At 48.4% G+C, this 21,586-nt stretch overlaps 1 protein-coding gene across 1 annotated transcript in view; it reads left to right on the top strand.

Moving 5' to 3' along the window:
• The window catches only part of LOC106566258 (sarcolemmal membrane-associated protein), a 122,290-nt gene that overhangs the window by 13,728 nt on the left and 86,976 nt on the right, over positions 1 to 21,586 (top strand). Inside the window, exons 3-4 of the mRNA XM_082959531.1 lie at positions 7,979 to 8,051; positions 18,876 to 18,912. Of these exons, the coding sequence (XP_082815657.1) occupies positions 7,979 to 8,051; positions 18,876 to 18,912 (110 nt within the window). The remainder of the gene's footprint in view (positions 1 to 7,978; positions 8,052 to 18,875; positions 18,913 to 21,586) is intronic.

Genomic DNA, 21,586 nt, shown 5'->3' with positions numbered 1-21,586 from the left:
TTCTTCCATTTGCGAATAATCGCACCAAATGTTGTCACCTTCTCACCAAGCTGCTTGGTGATGGTCTTGTAGCCCATTCCAGCCTTGTGTAGGTCTACAATCTTGTCCCTGACATCCTTGGAGAGCTCTTTGGTCTTGGCCATGGTGGAGAGTTTGGAATCTGATTGATTGATTGCTTCTATGGACAGGTGTCTTTTTTTACAGGTAACAAGCTGTGGTTAGGAGCACTCCCTTTAAGAGTGTGCTCCTAATCTCAGCTCGTTACCTGTATAAAAGACACCTCGGAGCCAGAAATCTTTCTGATTGAGAGGGGGTCAAATACTTATTTCCCTCATTTAAAATGCAAATCAATTTATAACAATTTTGACATGTGTTTCTCTGGAGATTTTTGTTGTTATTCTGCCTCTCACTGTTCAAATAAACCTACCATTAAAATTATAGACTGATCCTTTGTCAGTGGGCAAACGTACAAAATCAGCAGGGGATCAAATGATTTCCCCCCCCCCCCCCCCCACTGTATGTGTGTAGTATGTGGGTACTCATCAGAGTTGGATAGAGCCCCCTAATTATGGCTTCTCTTGTGACAGCATGGGCAGGGCCTTATTCCTAACCAAACTGAAAAGGTGCATACTGCCACCTACTGTGCTGGAGTTTGTGTGTAGTCTAAAAGCCTTCAACAGTGAAAGTACGTCCATCTCGATGGTTCACATAGGGTGCCTACAAAACAAGGCCTGCATCCCAATGATCTGTTCTCCCTCCCAAAGTGTGCACTCGTTCACTTCCATTCACTGATTCGAAAGGAAATGACTGGTATAAGAAAAGGTGAAAACTCTCCAGTCTATTCCTCCACCAATCCAATTCTTTTAGATTTATGGGAAGTAGTGAACGAGTGGAGTGTTCAATTCAAGAGAAAGGAGCCATTATTGGGTGGGTTTTGAGGTTAGTTTGCACTGCAGAAGAATGCCAACAGAGATGTAGTAGAACTTGCTATCAGCTTTTTTTTTGTCCCACACAGGATTCAATCCGTTTGCTCTTTGTTGGCTTTGGGTTGTTTTTAAAGGTAATTTCCAATTGAGCTATGAGGCGTTTTTACTGTTTAAAGGGGTACTTCAGGTTTAGCATGCTAGCAGATAACCGTAGACTTCCCGTCATTGCGTTGACGCTAGTTAGCATCGGCTCTTGAAACTACCTCTAACTTCCTTCACACTGAACACGGAGACATACAAGTGGTATCAACTGTCCATCTGATTCTGGGGAACGTGATGCTTCCAGGCTCTGCACATTAAACCGAAATGTCTGGAGGTGAGCCCACTACAATGTTTAGATGTCTGGACGGGAAGCCCACTAGAATGTTTAGATGTCTGGACGGGAAGCCCACTAGAATGTATAGATGTCTGGACCGGGAGCCCGCTGGAATGTATAGATGTCTGGACCGGGAGCCCGCTGGAATGTATAGATGTCTGGACCGGGAGCCCACTGGAATGTATAGATGTCTGGACCGGGAGCCCACTGGAATGTATAGATGTCTGGACCGGGAGCCCACTGGAATGTATAGATGTCTGGACCGGGAGCCCACTGGAATGTTTAGATGTCTGGACCGGGAGCCCACTGGAATGTATAGATGTCTGGACCGGGAGCCCACTGGAATGTATAGATGTCTGGACCGGGAGCCCACTGGAATGTATAGATGTCTGGACCGGGAGCCCACTGGAATGTATAGATGTCTGGAATGGGAGCCCGCTGGAATGTATAGATGTCTGGACCGGGAGCCCGCTGGAATGTATAGATGTCTGGACCGGGAGCCCGCTGGAATGTATAGATGTCTGGACCGGGAGCGCTCCTCCCATTTGCCGTTCAAGTGCATGGGCAACAGTAGGCAGGCTATCAGTGATTTACCCACCACTTTGCAATGTGAGTTGGAGGCAGAATGCATTTTGAAAACATACTGTACAGTCATGGCCAATAGTTGAGAATGACACACATATTAATTTCCACAAAGTTTGCTGCTTCAGTGTCTTTAGATATTTTTGTCAGATGTTACTATGGATACTGAAGTATAATTACAAGCATTTCATAAGTGTCAAAGGCTTTTATTGACAATTATATGAAGTTGATGCAAAGAGTCAGTATTTTCAGTGTTGACCCTTCTTTTTCAAGACCTCTGCAATCCACCCTAGCATGCTGTCAATTAACTTCTGGGCCACATACTGACTGACTGGCAGCCCATTCTTGCATAATCAATGCTTGGAGTTTGTCAGAGTTTGTGGGTTTTTGTTTGTCCACCCTCCTCTTGAGGATTGACCACAAGTTCTCAATGGGATTAAGGTCTGGGGAGTTTCCTGGCCATGGACCCAAAATATCGATGTTTTGTTCCCCGAGCCACTTATCACTTTTGCCTCATGACAAGGTGCTCCATCATGCTGGAAAAGGCATTGCTCGTCACCAAACTGTTCCTGGATGGTTGGGAGAAGTTGCTCTCGGAGGATGTATTGGTACCATTCTTTATTCATGGCTGTGTTCTTAGGCAAAATTGTGAGTGAGCCCACTCCCTTGGCTGAGAAGCAACCCCACACATGAATGGTCTCAGGATGCTTTACTGTTGGCATGACACAGGACTGATGGTAGCGCTCACCTTGTCTTCTCCGGACAAGCTTTTTTCCGGATGCCCCAAACAATCGGAAAGGGGATTCATCAGAGAAAATGACTACCCCAGTCCTCAGCAGTCCAATCCCTGTACCTTTTGCAGAATATCAGTCTGTCCCTGATGTTTTTCCTGGAGAGAAGTGGCTTCTTTGCTGCCCTTCTTGACACCAGGCCATCCTCCAAAAGTCTTCGCCTCACTGTGCGTGCAGATGCACTCACACCTGCCTGCTGCCATTCCTGAGCAAGCGCTGTACTGGTGGTGCCCCGAACCCACAGCTGAATCAACTTTAGGAGACGGTCCTGGTGCTTGCTGGACTTTCTTGGGCGCCCTGAAGCCTTCTTCACAACAATTGAACTGCTCTCCTTGAAGTTCTTGATGATCCGATAAATGGTTGATTTAAGTGCAATCTTACTGGCAGCAATATCCTTGCCTGTGAAGCCCTTTTTGTGCAAAGCAATGATGACGGTACGTGTTTCTTTGCAGGTAACCATAATTGACAGAGGAAGAACAATGATTCCAAGCACCACACTCCTTTTGAAGCTTCCAGTCTGTTATTTGAACACAATCAGCATGACGAGTGATGTCCAGACTTGTCCTCGTCAACACTCTCACCTGTATTAACGAGAGAATCACTGACATGATGTCAGCTGGTCCTTTTGTGGCAGGGCTGAAATGCAGTGGAAATATTTTTGGGGATTCAGTTCATTTGCATGGCAAAGAGGGACTTTGCAATTAATTGCAATTCATCTGATCACTCTTCATAACATTCTGGAGTATATGCAAATTGCCAGCATACAAACTGAGGCAGCAGACTTGGAAAATTAATATTTGTGTCATTCTTAACTTTTGGCCACTACTGTACATATACAGTACCAGTCAAAAGTTTGGACACCTTATTCCATGGTTTGTCTTTATTTTTTTATTTATTTTTTACTATTTTCTACTTTGTAGAATAACAGTGAAGACATCACAACTATGAAATAACACATGGAATCGTGCAGTTACAAACAAAAGTGTTATATTTGAGATTCTTCTATGTAGCCACCATTTGCCTTGATGACAGGTTTGCACACTCTTGGGATTCTCTCAACCAGCTTCAAGAGGTAGTCACCTGGAATGCATTTCAATTAGCAGCTGTGCCTTGTTAAAATTCATTTGTGGAATTTCTTTCCTCAATGCGTTTGAGCCGGTCAGTTGTGTTGTGACAATGTTGTTAGGGGTGGTATACAGAAGATGGCCCTAACACCAAGTCCATATTATGGCAAGAACAGCTCAAATAAGCAAAGAGAAATGAGAGCAAGTTTCATCATAGTGCTTGGTTTTTGCAGCTGCACTTAAAGAAACGTCCAGTTCTTTACATTTTTCAGATTGACTGACCTTCATGTCTTTATAGTAATGATCATAGTGAACATTTCACAAAAACCATCAAGCGCTATGATGAAACTGGCTCTCATGAGGACCTCCACAGGAAAGGAAGACCCAGAGTTACCTCTGCTGCAGAGGATGAGTTGATTAGTTACCAGCCTCAGAAATTGCAGCCCAAATAAATGCTTCAGAGTTCAAGTAACAGACATCTCAACATCAACTGTTCAGGGGAGACTGTGTGAATCAGGCCTTCATGGTCAAATTGCTGCAAAGAAACCACTACTAAAGGACACCAATAAGAAGAAGAGACTCGGTTAGGCCAAGAAATACGAGCGATGGACATTAGACCGGTGGAAATCTGTCCTTTGGTCTGGAGTCCACATTTGAGATTTTTGGTTCCAACCACCGTGTCTTTGTGAGAGTAGGTGAACGGATGATCTCCACATGTGTGGTTCCCACCGTGAAGCATGGAGGAGGAGGTGTGATGGTGTGGGGGTGCTTTGCTGGTGACACTGTGATTTATTTAGAATTCAAGGCACACTTAACCAGCAAGGCTACCACAGCATTCTGCAGTGATACGCCATCCCATCTGGTTTGGGCTTAGTGGGAATATCATTTCGTTTTTCAACTGGACAATGACCCAAACACACCTCCAGGCTGTGTAAGGGATATTTGACTCAGAAGGAGAGTGATGTAGTGCTGCATCAGATGACCTGGCCTCCACAATCACCCGACCTCAACCCAATTGAGATGGTTTTGGATGAGTTGGACCGCAGAGTGAAGGAGAAGCAGCCAACAAGTACTCAGCATAAGTGAGAACTCCTTCAAGACTGCTGGAAAAGCATTCCAGGTGAAGCTGGTTGAGAGAATGCCAAGAGTGTGCAAAGCTGTCATCAAGGCAAAGGATGGCTACTTTGAAGAATCTCAAATATATTTTGATTTGTTTAACACTTTTTTTTTGGTGTGTGTTATGCTGCTGGCCATTTTAAAATGCATAGTTAGGCCATGATGTAAGGATCTTGGCAGGGAGTCCAGGGTGTGTGTGTGTGTACACGCGTGCTCTCTGAGGAGAGAAGTGTTTTGGAGAGTTGACAGACGGCAGTAGTGTTTGATTGCACCTCTAGAAGTGTTGAAACCAGAACACATGAAATGGCTGCTTGCTTCATAATGCAAAAATAGCTTCTTAGTAACTCAAATACACTATATTAGGTTTTGGTGCGACCCAGATTTCCATACCGTTTCTGGACTATTCCGGGGTATACGATATTACCGAACGTGCACACAAGGGATGCTATTTTGGCAACAGGGATCCTGATCCAGGAGGAATGTTTTATCCAAGAAGCTTGACATTTAATATTTAGCCATTTAGCTAGCAAGTTAGCAAACCAAATGCACAGCTGGAGCTCTGAGTTGGATATAATTGGACACTTCTTAGATTTCTTATACTTACACATCATAGTTATAAGCAGTTCTGTATCATGCACACTGCCTCAAATGTATTTATGATTTTAAACGGTATTGTCCATTTTGAAATACTCTGGTGTATGGTTTAACCAGTATATTGCCCAAGCCTACACCATTTCATCACAGGGTCTTGGTAACTGACGGGTGATCTGCATCAGTGTGGTTGTTTCTCCACTATGAATAAATTAGTTGGAAGTTTACATACACTTTAGCCAAATACATTTAAACTCCGTTTTTAACAATTCCTGACATTTAATCCTAGTAAAAATTCCCTGTTTTAGGTCAGTTAGGATCACCACTTTATTTTAAGAATGTTAAATGTCAGAATAATAGTAGAGAGAATGATTTATTTCAGCTTTTATTTTATTTCATCACATTCCCAGTGGGTCAGAAGTTTACATACAGTCAATTAGTATTTGGTAGCATTGCCTTTAAATTGTTTAACTTGGGTCAAACGTTTTGGGTAGCCTTCCACAAGCTTCCCACAATAAGTTGGGTGAATTTTGGCCCATTCCTCCTGACAGAGCTGGTGTAACTGAGTCAGGTTTGTAGGCCTCCTTGCTCGCACACTCGCTTTCAGTTCTGCCCACATATCTTCTATGGGATTGAGGTCAGGGCTTTGTGATGGCCACTCCAATACCTTGACTTTGTTGTCCTGACGCCGTTTTGCCACAACTTTGGAAGTATGCTTGGGGTCATTGTCCATTTGGAAGACCCATTTGCGACCAAGCTTTAACTTCCTGACTGATGTCTTGAGATTTTACATTTACATTTTAGTCATTTAGCAGACGCTCTTATCCAGAGCGACTTACAGTAGTGAATGCATACATTTCATACGTTTCATACATTTTTTTTCTCCGTACTCTGTCAATATATCCACATAATTTTCCTCCCTCATGATGCCATCTATTTTGTGAAGTGCACCAGTCCCTCCTGCAGCAAAGCACCCCCACAACATGATGCTGCCACCCCCGTGCTTCACGGTTGGGATGGTGTTCTTCGGCTTGCAAGCCTCCCCCTTTTTCCTCCAAACATAACGATGGTCATTATGGCCAAACAGTTCTATTTTTGTTTCATCAGACCAGAGGACATTTCTCCAAAAAGTACAATCTTTGTCCCCATGTGCAGTTGAAAACCGTAGTCTGGCTTTTTTATGGTGGTTTTGGAGCAGTGGCTTCTTCCTTGCTGAGCGGCCTTTCAGGTTATGTCAATATAGGACTCGTTTTACTGTGGATATAGATACGTTTGTACCTGTTTCCTCCAGCATATTTACAAGGTCCTTTGTGCTGTTCTGGGATTGATTTGCACTTTTCGCACCAAAGTACGTTCATCTCTAGGAGACAGAACGTGTCTCCTTCCTGAGCGGTATGACGGCTGTGTGGTCCCATGGTGTTTATACTTGTGTACTATTGTTTGTACAGATGAACATGGTACCTTCAGGCCTTGAAATACATCCACAGGTACACCTCCAATTGACTCAAATGATGCCAATTAGCCTATCAGAAGCTTCTAAAGCCATGAAATCATTTTCTGGAATTTTCCATGCTGTTTAAAGGCACAGTCAACTTAGTGTATGTAAACTTCTGACCCACTGGAATTGTGATACAGTGAATTATAAGTGAAATAATCTGTCTGTAAACAATTGTTGTAAAAATTACTTGTCATGCACAAAGTAGACGTCCTAACCGACTTGACAAAACTATAGTTTGTTAACAAGAGAATTGTGGACTGGTTGAAAAACGAGTTTTAATGACTCCGACCTAACTGTATGTAAACTTCTGACTTCAACTGTATATGACACTAATAGATCCGCCTCCTCTTGCAGCCCTTTTTGTAGTACTGCCCGTAGGTACCCCCCTGTCAAGAACGCAACTCTTTTAGCTACACGGCTAATACTCCAGAACTGGAAGATGGCAGTTCCTCCATCTTGTAAATATTCGGTGGGAGTTTTGTGCTCTCTGAAATTAGACTTGTGGGAACCCCAAACTGTTTTATGAGGCTTGGGCTCCGTTCCGGGTCTCACTTTAAACAGTCCATCCTCTGATGGAATTCATATTAAAACCAAAATCGGTTTGTATTTGACCCCCCCCCCCGGTGACTTAAGGGCTGGATGAGCATTTCTTTGTGTTCTTTGGGGGGGGGGGGGGGCATTAAGGTTAATGACTATTGTTTCTTATTGAATGTGACTTGCGGATGCCTTGTTCATCTTGCCTTGTCAGAGACTGTGACATTGTTTTGCCCTGTTTTAAAAAAAATGTGTTTACAGTTACATAAAAAAAAATGTTTTACATTTTCTTTGTACATCTGCAAACGTTTCTAATAACCTGTTTTTACTTTGTTATTATGGAGTATTGTGTAGATTGATGAGAAAATAACTATCCATTTTAGAATAAGGTAACAAAATGTGGAAAAAGTCAAGGGGTCTGAATACTTTCCGAATGCGCTGTAGGAATGGGTCGTGACATGAGGGTGTATAATGAAGCGTGTTCTGTGGCTGTGTTGCAGTCACCCATGGCTGCATAGTGTCTACAATCAAGCTGTTTCTGCCGGACGGCTCGGAGGCACGACGACGATCAGAGTAAGTACTTTAGTAATACTAGTCAGGCAAACAACTAGGAAAACTGACTGTATAATTCCCGGTGTCTGCCCAGGTGTAAAATACATTTTACACCGTCAAATATGATTCTCCATCAACTGAATAATTCAATGGGGGTCTTTCTCTAACATGTAATTAACATTTATATCCAGAAAGTCATATTTTATATTTCGTAACCCTAATACATCTGATATCTCTGACAGACCACATGCTGAGATCTCTCTTTGTTTCTCAAAAAGCCAAATGAACATGAACCGAATTCACACGGAACAAAACAGATTAAATAAAATAAAAAATGTACCCTGCAGAATTAAATGGGGGGGAAAAACCTTCTAAATTAACATGACACAAACTGGATTACATGGAGAAACATCTAAATTAACATGACACAAACTGGATTACATGGAGAAACATCTAAATTAACATGACACAAACTGGATTACATGTATATATAAAAACAATTTTTTTTTTAATTGCCAATTGTGATGACTGGCTCGATTATGTAGTAAAATTTGAAGTGGTGCTTTTTACATTGGATAAAAGTAGAGACTCAGAGCTAGAAAATGGTATCGTACGCTGCAGTTGAGGAAACAATGGGGAAAGTCATTCTGCCTTGATAGTTGATGAACTTGTTACCTCACTTTTGAGAAAAATGGCCCTGGAATGTTTTGGTACACCTACTGGAGAGCTCTTCTTTGTCTCCACCCATTCAGCATCGTTCACACCCTCTTCAGCTTTAGCCCCACCCATCTCTTTAAGGATTCACATGTGAGGCTAAACGACCAAAGATTTCAAGACTAAAGGCTGGTTTATATTATGGGTGTGTTCATTCTGGAGTGCCAGTGTGTGCTCAGAGTGCGCTCTGGGTGTTTGTAAAGTCTGAGGGCACACTGGACGCTCTGGCCGAGGAGTAGGGTTGATCCGAGCGTTCTGACCTGACTGCACCCCCAAGCTAACTGGTTAACGTTTGCTAGCTACTTCCAGACAAATGAGGGAACAGCTCAATCTGACCATTTTACTTGCCCAAGCAAAGCTTGTTAACTGTTTTTACATTATCCGGAGGGTTGGTGACTGCAACTGTGCTGCTGGCAACAATTTGAATTACACTGGATGAGGTCTCCTCTCCTCTGTAGTGCAGTAGACTGGATGAGGTCTCCTCTCCTCTGTAGTGCAGTAGACTGGATGAGGTCTCCTCTCCTCTGTAGTGCAGTAGACTGGATGAGGTCTCCTCTCCTCTGTAGTGCAGTAGACTGGATGAGGTCTCCTCTCCTCTGTAGTGCAGTAGACTGGATGAGGTCTCCTCTCCTCTGTAGTGCAGTAGACTGGATGAGGTCTCCTCTCCTCTGTAGTGCAGTAGACTGGATGAGGTCTCCTCTCCTCTGTAGTGCAGTAGACTGGATGAGGTCTCCTCTCCTCTGTAGTGCAGTAGACTGGATGAGGTCTCCTCTTAGAGCCCATGTGTAGTACAGTAGACTGGATGAGGTCTCCTCTTAGAGCCCATGTGTAGTACAGTAGACTGGATGAGGTCTCCTCTTAGAGCCCATGTGTAGTACAGTAGACTGGATGAGGTCTCCTCTTAGAGCCCATGTGTAGTACAGTAGACTGGATGAGGTCTCCTCTTAGAGCCCATGTGTAGTACAGTAGACTGTTTAAGGATGTGTTTGTTTGCTTGTGTTTTACAAGGTGTGTGTGGTTATGGGACACATGACTTGCCCACATAATGTTTCCCTTGGCAGACCAGACCTCTCGCCCCCTCCTTTTTCTCACTCACTCACCCTCCCTCTCTCCCTCTCTCCCTCTCTCCCTCTCTCTCTCTCTTTGCCTTGGCTCCATCACAGGAGAGGTCTGATTTGCCAACTGTAACCACATGGAAAGCGTGTGGAAACAGGCCAGCCACCCAGACCATGCTTCAGCAGCGGGTTGTAGTCACTCAGCCAGCAGAGAGAAATAATACCCATTCAGGACTGGAATCTATAAAGACCTTTATGACATGAGCCTCAGGAAAACCGTGTGTTGTCCTGGCTGGCTGCAGTATGAGGCCTGGCTGGCTGGCTGGCTGGCTGCAGTATGAGGCCTGGCTGGCTGCAGTATGAGGCCTGGCTGGCTGCAGTATGAGGCCTGGCTGGCTGCAGTATGAGGCCTGGCTGGCTGCAGTATGAGGCCTGGCTGGCTGCAGTATGAGGCCTGGCTGGCTGCAGTATGAGGCCTGGCTGGCTGGCTGGCTGGCTGCAGTATGAGGCCTGGCTGGCTGCAGTATGAGGCCTGGCTGCCTGGCTGCAGTATGAGGCCTGGCTGGCTGGCTGCAGTATGAGGCCTGGCTGGCTGCAGTATGAGGCCTGGCTGGCTGGCTGCAGTATGAGGCCTGGCTGGCTGGCTGGCTGCAGTATGAGGCCTGGCTGGCTGCAGTATGAGGCCTGGCTGGCTGCAGTATGAGGCCTGGCTGGCTGCAGTATGAGGCCTGGCTGGCTGGCTGGCTGGCTGGCTGGCTGCAGTATGAGGCCTGGCTGGCTGCAGTATGAGGCCTGGCTGGCTGCAGTATGAGGCCTGGCTGGCTGCAGTATGAGGCCTGGCTGGCTGGCTGGCTGGCTGGCTGCAGTATGAGGCCTGGCTGGCTGGCTGGCTGGCTGGCTGCAGTATGAGGCCTGGCTGGCTGCAGTATGAGGCCTGGCTGCCTGGCTGGCTGCAGTATGAGGCCTGGCTGGCTGGCTGGCTGCAGTATGAGGCCTGGCTGGCTGCAGTATGAGGCCTGGCTGGCTGCAGTATGAGGCCTGGCTGGCTGCAGTATGAGGCCTGGCTGGCTGGCTGGCTGGCTGCAGTATGAGGCCTGGCTGGCTGCAGTATGAGGCCTGGCTGGCTGGCTGGCTGGCTGCAGTATGAGGCCTGGCTGGCTGGCTGCAGTATGAGGCCTGGCTGGCTGGCTGGCTGGCTGGCTGCAGTATGAGGCCTGGCTGGCTGCAGTATGAGGCCTGGCTGGCTGCAGTATGAGGCTTGGCTGGCTGCAGTATGAGGCCTGGCTGGCTGCAGTATGAGGCCTGGCTGGCTGGCTGGCTGCAGTATGAGGCCTGGCTGGCTGGCTGGCTGGCTGGCTGCAGTATGAGGCCTGGCTGGCTGGCTGGCTGGCTGGCTGCAGCAAGAGGCCTATCCCTCTCCCTCCCTCTGCTGGCTCAGACTTCGACAACACTATTTAAAACCCTCAGGGAGTGTAGGGCCCTATGAAATCTGTTGCGCAGAATGCGGACGGAATCTCGGAATAAACAGACAATGAAATGGAATTAATCAAATTTAGTAGGAAATCAACAAGGTATTGAACTAATTAGAAAATTCATTAATTTGCCCAAGATTACCAAGTTATGGTGGTAGTTTAAAAAAAATATATCTCTTTCTACTTTACCCATCCATCTATTATTGGTGGACAGTTACAGTATATTAGTATTGTCTATGTGGTCAGTTAAGTGAAATGGCCACCACAAATATTTGACTACTTACCAGATTTCCTATGGAATCTCAGGAAACTTACCTCTGGTTCATCACATCAACGAGAAGAAGTGTCTTTAAAAACCATGTTCTGCCAACTAGAAGCCGTCCCGGAGGAATCCAGGCTGGCCGAGGGTGCATCTATCAGGCCTACCAAAACTATCAGTCATGTAGAAGAGTCTTAACTGCAATAAAGAAAGCAGAATATACAAAAGCGTCCCACTCTCTGCCAAATATCCTAATCTGCAATTACAGATTCCTGCTTAAAAAAAAAATTCATCGATCATCCAGGGCAGAAATTGGTGATGTAATGAAAACATTTCAGATTCCCTAAACATAGAGGGTGTTCAGGTGTGACAGAATATGGAAGGAAGAGGGCTGGTCATGTATGTAGATGAGTCTCCGGGTCAGGAGACGGCACGACGTCGAGGAGTCTCCGGGTCAGGAGACGGGATGACGGCGAGGAGTCTCCGGGTCAGGAGACGATAGGACGTCGAGGAGTCTCCGGGTCAGGAGACGGCACGACGTCGAGGAGTCTCAGGGTCAGGAGACGTCGAGGAGTCTCCGGGTCAGGAGACGGGATGACGGCGAGGAGTCTCCGGGTTAAGAGACGGCGAGGAGTCTCCGGGTTAAGAGACGGCACGACGTCGAGGAGTCTCCGGGTCAGGAGACGGGATGACGGCGAGGAGTCTCCGGGTCAGGAGACGGGATGACGGCGAGGAGTCTCCGGGTCAGGAGACGGGACGACGTCGAGGAGTCTCCGGGTCAGGAGACGGCACGACGTCGAGGAGTCTCCGGGTCAGGAGACGGGATGACGTCGAGGAGTCTCCGGGTTAAGAGACGGCGAGGAGTCTCCGGGTTAAGAGACGGCACGACGTCGAGGAGTCTCCGGGTCAGGAGACGGCACGACGGCGAGGAGTCTCCGGGTCAGGAGACGGGATGACGTCGAGGAGTCTCCGGGTCAGGAGACGGCACGACGTCGAGGAGTCTCCGGGTCAGGAGACGGGATGACGGCGAGGAGTCTCCGGGTTAAGAGACGGCACGACGTCGAGGAGTCTCCGGGTCAGGAGACGTCGAGGAGTCTCCGGGTCAGGAGACGGGATGACGTCGAGGAGTCTCCGGGTCAGGAGACGGGATGACGTCGAGGAGTCTCCGGGTCAGGAGACGGGATGACGTCGAGGAGTCTCCGGGTCAGGAGACGGCGAGGAGTCTCCGGGTCAGGAGACGGGATGACGGCGAGGAGTCTCCGGGTCAGGAGACGTCGAGGAGTCTCCGGGTCAGGAGACGGGATGACGTCGAGGAGTCTCCGGGTTAAAAGACGGCGAGGAGTCTCCGGGTTAAGAGACGGCACGACGTCGAGGAGTCTCCGGGTCAGGAGACGGGATGACTAAGAGGAGTCTCCGGGTTAAGAGACGGCGAGGAGTCTCCGGGTTAAGAGACGGCACGACGTCGAGGAGTCTCCGGGTCAGGAGACGGGATGACGGCGAGGAGTCTCCGGGTTAAGAGACGGCACGACGTCGAGGAGTCTCCGGGTCAGGAGACGTCGAGGAGTCTCCGGGTCAGGAGACGGGATGACGTCGAGGAGTCTCCGGGTCAGGAGACGGGATGACGTCGAGGAGTCCTCCGGGTCAGGAGACGGCGAGGAGTCTCCGGGTCAGGAGACGGCGAGGAGTCTCCGGGTCAGGAGACGGGATGACGTCGAGGAGTCTCCGGGTCAGGAGACGGGATGACGTCGAGGAGTCCTCCGGGTCAGGAGACGGCGAGGAGTCTCCGGGTCAGGAGACGGGATGACGTCGAGGAGTCCTCCGGGTCAGGAGACGGCGAGGAGTCTCCGGGTCAGGAGACGGCACGACGTCGAGGAGTCTCCGGGTCAGGAGACGGCACGACGTCGAGGAGTCTCCGGGTTAGGAGACGGCACGACGTCGAGGAGTCTCCGGGTCAGGAGACGGCACGACGTCGAGGAGTCTCCGGGTCAGGAGACGGCACGACGTCGAGGAGTCTCCGGGTTAAGAGACGGCACGACGTCGAGGAGTCTCCGGGTCAGGAGACGGGATGACGGCGAGGAGTCTCCGGGTTAAGAGACGGCACGACGTCGAGGAGTCTCCGGGTCAGGAGACGTCGAGGAGTCTCCGGGTCAGGAGACGGGATGACGTCGAGGAGTCTCCGGGTTAAGAGACGGCGAGGAGTCTCCGGGTTAAGAGACGGCACGACGTCGAGGAGTCTCCGGGTCAGGAGACGTCGAGGAGTCTCCGGGTCAGGAGACGGGATGACGTCGAGGAGTCTCCGGGTTAAGAGACGGCGAGGAGTCTCCGGGTTAAGAGACGGCACGACGTCGAGGAGGCTCCGGGTCAGGAGACGGGATGACGGCGAGGAGTCTCCGGGTTAAGAGACGGCACGACGTCGAGGAGTCTCCGGGTCAGGAGACGTCGAGGAGTCTCCGGGTCAGGAGACGTCGAGGAGTCTCCGGGTCAGGAGACGGGATGACGTCGAGGAGTCTCCGGGTCAGGAGACGGGATGACGTCGAGGAGTCTCCGGGTCAGGAGACGGGATGACGTCGAGGAGTCTCCGGGTCAGGAGACGGGATGACGTCGAGGAGTCCTCCGGGTCAGGAGACGGCGAGGAGTCTCCGGGTTAAGAGACGGCACGACGTCGAGGAGTCTCCGGGTCAGGAGACGTCGAGGAGTCTCCGGGTCAGGAGACGTCGAGGAGTCTCCGGGTTAAGAGACGGCGAGGAGTCTCCGGGTTAAGAGACGGCACGACGTCGAGGAGTCTCCGGGTCAGGAGACGGGATGACGGCGAGGAGTCTCCGGGTTAAGAGACGGCACGACGTCGAGGAGTCTCCGGGTCAGGAGACGTCGAGGAGTCTCCGGGTCAGGAGACGGGATGACGTCGAGGAGTCTCCGGGTCAGGAGACGATAGGACGTCGAGGAGTCTCCGGGTCAGGAGACGGGATGACGTCGAGGAGTCCTCCGGGTCAGGAGACGGCGAGGAGTCCTCCGGGTCAGGAGACGGCGAGGAGTCTCCGGGTCAGGAGACGGCGAGGAGTCTCCGGGTCAGGAGACGGCGAGGAGTCTCCGGGTCAGGAGACGGCGAGGAGTCTCCGGGTCAGGAGACGGCGAGGAGTCTCCGGGTCAGGAGACGGCGAGGAGTCTCCGGGTCAGGAGACGGCGAGGAGTCTCCGGGTCAGGAGACGTCGAGGAGTCTCCGGGTCAGGAGACGGGATGACGTCGAGGAGTCCTCCGGGTCAGGAGACGGCGAGGAGTCTCCGGGTTAAGAGACGGCACGACGTCGAGGAGTCTCCGGGTCAGGAGACGGCACGACGTCGAGGAGTCTCCGGGTCAGGAGACGTCGAGGAGTCTCCGGGTTAAGAGACGGCGAGGAGTCTCCGGGTTAAGAGACGGCACGACGTCGAGGAGTCTCCGGGTCAGGAGACGGGATGACGGCGAGGAGTCTCCGGGTTAAGAGACGGCACGACGTCGAGGAGTCTCCGGGTCAGGAGACGTCGAGGAGTCTCCGGGTCAGGAGACGGGATGACGTCGAGGAGTCTCCGGGTCAGGAGACGGGATGACGTCGAGGAGTCCTCCGGGTCAGGAGACGGCGAGGAGTCTCCGGGTCAGGAGACGGCGAGGAGTCCTCCGGGTCAGGAGACGGCGAGGAGTCTCCGGGTCAGGAGACGGCGAGGAGTCTCCGGGTCAGGAGACGGCGAGGAGTCTCCGGGTCAGGAGACGGCGAGGAGTCTCCGGGTCAGGAGACGGCGAGGAGTCTCCGGGTCAGGAGACGGCGAGGAGTCTCCGGGTCAGGAGACGGCGAGGAGTCTCCGGGTCAGGAGACGTCGAGGAGTCTCCGGGTCAGGAGACGGGATGACGTCGAGGAGTCCTCCGGGTCAGGAGACGGCGAGGAGTCTCCGGGTCAGGAGACGGCGAGGAGTCTCCGGGTCAGGAGACGGGATGACGTCGAGGAGTCCTCCGGGTCAGGAGACGGCGAGGAGTCTCCGGGTCAGGAGACGGCACGACGTCGAGGAGTCTCCGGGTCAGGAGACGGCACGACGTCGAGGAGTCTCCGGGTTAGGAGACGGCACGACGTCGAGGAGTTGAGTTTGAGGTGTATTTGGATCCAGTTGCATTTAGAGCGGCTTCCATGATCTCAACAGATGTTGACACTTTACCATCCTCTATGGTGTTGTGACTTTTTACTTTCATTCATCTGATGACTTATCTAATGTTTAATTTTTTATTAATCATTTAACAATTAACTCATTAGGTATTTGGGGCACCACGAGAGCTGTTGTTTTAAATGCTAATGCTCTTTACCATCACAACCATAAAACAGGCAACGTATTAATTATAACCTCTTATCATATCATCATTCTGAACAGTCGTAATCTTGGATTTGCAAAAAAACCCAACCTTTACTTGTGGTTCAGCACTACACATTGGTTTAATTATTTATTTACTAGGTAACTAAATAATAACACAGTATAAACATACACACTTAACTGACTTGCCTTTTTAAATAAAGGTAAAATAAAATAACTTTAAGACAAAGGTCAGTCAATACAGAACATTTCAAGAACTTTGAAAGTTTATTCAAGTGCAGTCGCATAAACCGTCAAGCGCTGTGATGAAACTGGCTCCCACAGGAAAGGAAGACCCAGAGTTACCTCTGCTGCACAGGATAAGTTCATTAGAGTTACCAGCCTCAGAAATTGCAGCCCAAATGAGTGCTTCACAGAGTTCAGGTAACAGACACATCTCAACATCAACTGTTTCAGGGGAGACTGCGTGAATCAGGCCTTCATGGTCGAATTGCTGCAAAGAAACCACTACTAAAGGACACCAATAAGAAGAAGAGACTTGCTTGGACCAAGAAACGCGAGCGATGGACATTAGACCGGTGGAAATGTGTCCTTTTGGTCAGTAGTCCAAATTGGTGATTTTCATCTTTGTGAGACTCTGTGTGGGTGAGCTGATATCCACGTGTATTTCCCACCGTGAAGCATGGAAGAGAAGGTGTGATGTTGTGGACGTGCTTTGCTGTGACACTGTCAGTGATTTATTTAGAATTCAAGGCACACTTAACCAGCATGGCTACCACAGCATTCTGCAGCGATACGCCATCCGGTTTGGTCTTAGTGGGACTGTCATTTGTATTTCAGCAGAACAATGACCCAACACCGTTTCAGGCTGTGTAAGGGCTATTTTTACTAAGATGGAGAGTGATGGAGTGCTGCATCAGATGACATGGCCTCCACAATCCCCCACCTCAACCAACTTGAGATGGTTTGGGATGAGTTGGACCGCAGAGTGAAGGAAAAGCAGCCATCAAGTTCTCAGCATATGTGGGAACTCCTTCAAGACTGTTGGAATTACTGGTGAAGCTGGTTGAGAGAATGCCAACAGTGTGCAAAGGGTGGCTGTTTGAAGAATGTCTGAAACCCTGGACCCACTCCAATTCGCATACCGCCCCAACAGATCCACAGATAATGCAATCTCAATCGCGATCCGCGCTGCGCTTTCCCACCTGACTTGGACAAAAGGAACAACTACGTGAGAATGCTGTTAATTGACTACAGCTCAGCATTCAACACCATAGTTCCACCAAACCTCATCACTAAGCTAAGGACCCTGGGACTAAACACCTCAGTCTGCAAATGGAGGGCCGAACAGGCCCCTATTAACATCGACTGGGCTGAAGTGGAGCGGGTCGAGAATTTCAAGTTCCTTGGTGTCCACATCACCAACAAACTATCATTTTCCAAACACACCAAGACAATTGTGAAGAGGGCACGACAAAACCTATTCCCTGGCATGGGTCCTCAGATCCTCAAAGTTCTTCAGCTGCACTATCGAGAGCATCCTGACCGCTTGCATCACTGCCTGGTACTGCAACTGCTCGGGCTCTGACCACAAGGCACTGCAGAGGGTAGTAAGAATGGCCCAAACTCCCTGACATCTGGGACAACTATACCAGGCGGTGTCAGAGGAAGGCCCCAAAAAATTGTTGGAGACTCCAGCCACCCAAGTCATACACTGTTTCTCTGCTGCCGCACGGCAAGCGGTACCGGAGTGCCAAGTCTAGGACCAAAAGGCTTCTTAACAGCTTCTACCCCCATAAGACTACTGAACAATTAATCAAATGGCCACCTAGACTATTTACACTGACCCCCCCCGTTTTTACACTGCTGCTACTCACTGTTTAGAATGAATGCATAGAGGACCAGAGCTGTTTTGCTATTCACTTTTATTATCTATTATCTATGCATAGTCACTCCAAATTACCTCGACTAACCTGTACCCCCCGCACATTGACTCTGTCCCGGAACCCCCTGTATGTACAGTTGAAGTCGGAAGTTTACGTACATCTTAGCCAAATACGTTTAAACTTAGTTTTTCACAATTCCTGACATTTAATCCTGTTTTTAGGTCAGTTAAGATCACCACTTTATTTTAAGAATGTGAAATGTCAGAATAATAGTAGAGAGAATGATTTATTTCAGCTTTTATTTCTTTCATCACATTCCCAGTGGGTCAGAAGTTTACATACACTCAATTAGTATTTGGTAGCATTGCCTTTAAATTGTTTAACTTGCGTCAAACTTTTCGGGTAGCCTTCCACAAGCTTCCCACAATAAGTTGGGTGAATTGTGGCCCATTCCTCCTGACAGAGCTGGTGTAACTGAGTCAGGTTTGTAGGCCTCCTTGCTCGCACACGCTTTTTCAGTTCTGCCCACAATTGTCTATAGGATTGAGGTCAGGGCTTTGTGATGCAGTGGCTTGTGAGGCCGGTTGGACGTACTGCCAAATTCTCTAAAAACGTCAATTGAGGCGGCTTATGGTAGAGAAATGAACATCCAATGCTCTGGTAGACATTCCTGCAGTCAGCATGCCAATTGCATGTTCCCTAAATTTGAGACATCTGTGGCATTGTGTTCTGTGACACAACTGCACATTTGAGTGGCCTTTTTATTGTTCGCAGGTTCAATTGTGTAATGATCATTCTGTTTAATCACTTTCTTCGTATGCCAGACCAAGCAGATGGATGGATTATTTTGGCAAAAGAGAAATGCTCACTAACAGGGATGTAAACAAATGTATGCACTAAATTTAAGAGAAATACCCTTTTTGTGCATTTGGAACATTTCTGGGATCTTTGTATTTCAGCTCATGAAACATGGAACCAACACTTTACATGTTGCGTTTTCTATTTTAGTTCAGTGTTGAATAGCCATTCAGACTATTATGTTAAACGTTGAATTACTGTTGTTTGTTATAAACTGTTGAATGCGCTTTATCATCCTCCTGAACTGAACTCTGATCTCTGTCCTCTCCACAGTGTCATCCAAGCACCTTTACCACTTCCTGTTGATAAGGTAGGCGGATTCGTCTGTTTGTGTGTGTGTGTGTGTGTGTGTGTGTGTGTGTGTGTGTGTGTGTGATGTGCATCACACCTTGTCTGCACGTCATCAGATGTACGTTTGTTGTTGTTGAAACGCTAAAACCTGAACTACAGACTTCGGTTTAAATCTGACATCGTTTTGAAATACTTTTATTTTGGATCCTACGGCTCTGTTGGGCTAAATTGCTGTGAGCGCTGCTATCTGTCCCGGGATCCTGCCAGTTTCCGCATAGGGGGAGAGACGTGAAAGCCCAGCCTAGCCTAGCTGGCTCGGCGATCTCAAATGGAGGCCGCTATTGAACGTTTCCAGTGCTGCAGGAGCTGTGTTTACTTTGCTTTGTTCCTGGACGATGTGGACCTCGCTGACTTTAAATGTAGCAACTACTTGCTTGCAGAGTGGCTACTCTTAGCAAGCAAGTAGCAAACCTACACAATCTACTGGGGAACCCTCGCCCGCCTACTTTTTTCTTCCACCCCGGACGCCGCTCTGGTCTGGTTTAAGTTTCGCCGCAGTGTCAGCTCTCCACAGCCAACTGGCTGGCAGGGTTCCATCCCCTGGAGAACGGAGCTGTTCTCGACCAAACCAACCAGTTATGGAGGTACGTCACTCGCCGTGGAAGTCGAAGAAAGCCTCCTCTGGCAACGGGGGGGGGGCCCTTTATCCAGAGGTTCTGGCGCCGCCTTCGTTGTGGGCTTTAAGATCGGATCCGGAGGTACCTGCATCTTCGTCCTCGGTTCTGTCTCCTTCTCCGGTGGCTTCTACCTCGGGTTCAGATCCTCTGAGTTCCCAGCCTCATCAGACCGTGAGGCTTCCTGAGAGACCGGCCCATTCAGCATCACCAGCTGTCATCATAGGCAGCTCTATGGTGTGAAATATCTCGGTTCCCAAGGTAAAAACACTGTTCTACACAGGAGCACGAGTACAGGACATCACAAGGCTGCTTCTGACTGTTCTAGGACAGATGCCGGGAGCTCATGTCGTTTGACCCCACATGGACTAACTCAGAACATTTTGAAAAAGGATTTTAAAGAACTGATTTTAGCTTTAAAAGACTCCAAAAAAATGGCCAATAATTTCATGTCCAGTACCATCGTTGGGTGTGAAAGATTCAGCAAACTGCTGGTGTTACACATCTGGCTGAAAGACTACTCTAGCTCTGCTGGAGTCACTTTTATAGATAACTTTGACACCTTCAGACATGCCAGCAACAAACGCTGACGCCACATCCTACTATATCGGACCATTTTATGAAAGACAAGAATTGTAACTTTTGAATTCCGTTAAGTCTGTGTGGAGAGGTGAAAAAAATGGTCTATCAACTAAAACAAGCCACCTGGGTCTGACAATCTGGATGGAAAATTACTGAGGATAATAGCAGACGATATTGCCACTCCTATTTGTCACATCTTCAATTTAAGCCGACTAGAAAGTGTGTGCCCTCAGGTCTGGAGGGAAGCTAAAGTCATTCCGCTACCTAAGAATAGTAAAGTCCCCTTTACTGGCTCAAATAGCACACCAATCAACCTGTTACCAACCATTTAGTAAACTTCAAGAAAACATTATTTGACCAGATACAATGCTATTTCACAGTAAACAAATTGACAACAGACATTTTTAGCACGCTTATAGGGAAGGACACTCAACAAGCACTTAAACAAATGACTGACTGGGAGAAATTGATGATAAAATGGTTGTGGGGGCTGTCTTGTTAGATTTCAGTGCGGCTTTTGACATTATTGATCATAGTCTGCTGCTGGAAAAACTTATGTGTTATGGCTTTACACCCCCTGCTATAATGGCTTTACACCCCCTGCTATAATGGCTTTACACCCCCTGCTATAATGGCTTTACACCCCCTGCTATAATGTGGATAAAGAGTTACCTGTCTAACAGAACACAGAGGGTGTTCTTTAATGGAAGCCTCTCCAACACAATCCAGTTAGAATCAGGAATTCCCCAGGGCAGCTGTCTAGGCTCCTTTTTCCATTTTTACTAACGACATGTCACTGGCTTTGAGTAAAGCCAGAGTGTCTATGTATGCGGATGACTCAACACTAAACACGTCAGCTACTACATCGACTGAAATGACTGCAACACTTAACAAAGAGCTGCAGTTTGTTTCAGAATGGGCGGCAGGGAATAAATTAGTCATAAATATTTCTAAAACTAAAAGCATTGTATTAGGGACAAATCATTCACTAAACCCTAAACCTCAACTAAATCTTGTGATAAATAATGTAGAAGTTGAGCAAGTTGAGCTGATTAAACTGGTTGGAGTTACCCTGGATTGTAAACTGTTATGGTCAAAACATATTGATACAACAGTAGCTAAGATGGGGAGAAGTCTGTCCATAATAAAGCGCTGCTCTGCCTTCTTAACAACACTATCAACAAGGCAGGTCCTACAGGCCCTAGTTTCTACCTTAACAACACTATCAACAAGGCAGGTCCTACAGGCCCTAGTTTCTACCTTCTTAACAACACTATCAACAAGGCAGGTCCTACAGACCCTAGTTTCTACCTTCTTAACAACACTACCAACAAGGCAGGTCCTACAGGCCCTAGTTTCTACCTTCTTAACAACACTACCAACAAGGCAGGTCCTACAGGCCCTAGTTTCTACCTTCTTAACAACACTATCAACAAG

Source organism: Salmo salar, chromosome 12, assembly GCF_965601325.2.
Source record: "Salmo salar chromosome 12, fSalSal1, whole genome shotgun sequence".
Taxonomy (NCBI): Eukaryota; Metazoa; Chordata; class Actinopteri; order Salmoniformes; family Salmonidae; genus Salmo; species Salmo salar.
Note: the sequence above shows the minus strand (reverse complement) of the source record. Positions and strands in the feature narration are given on the sequence as shown.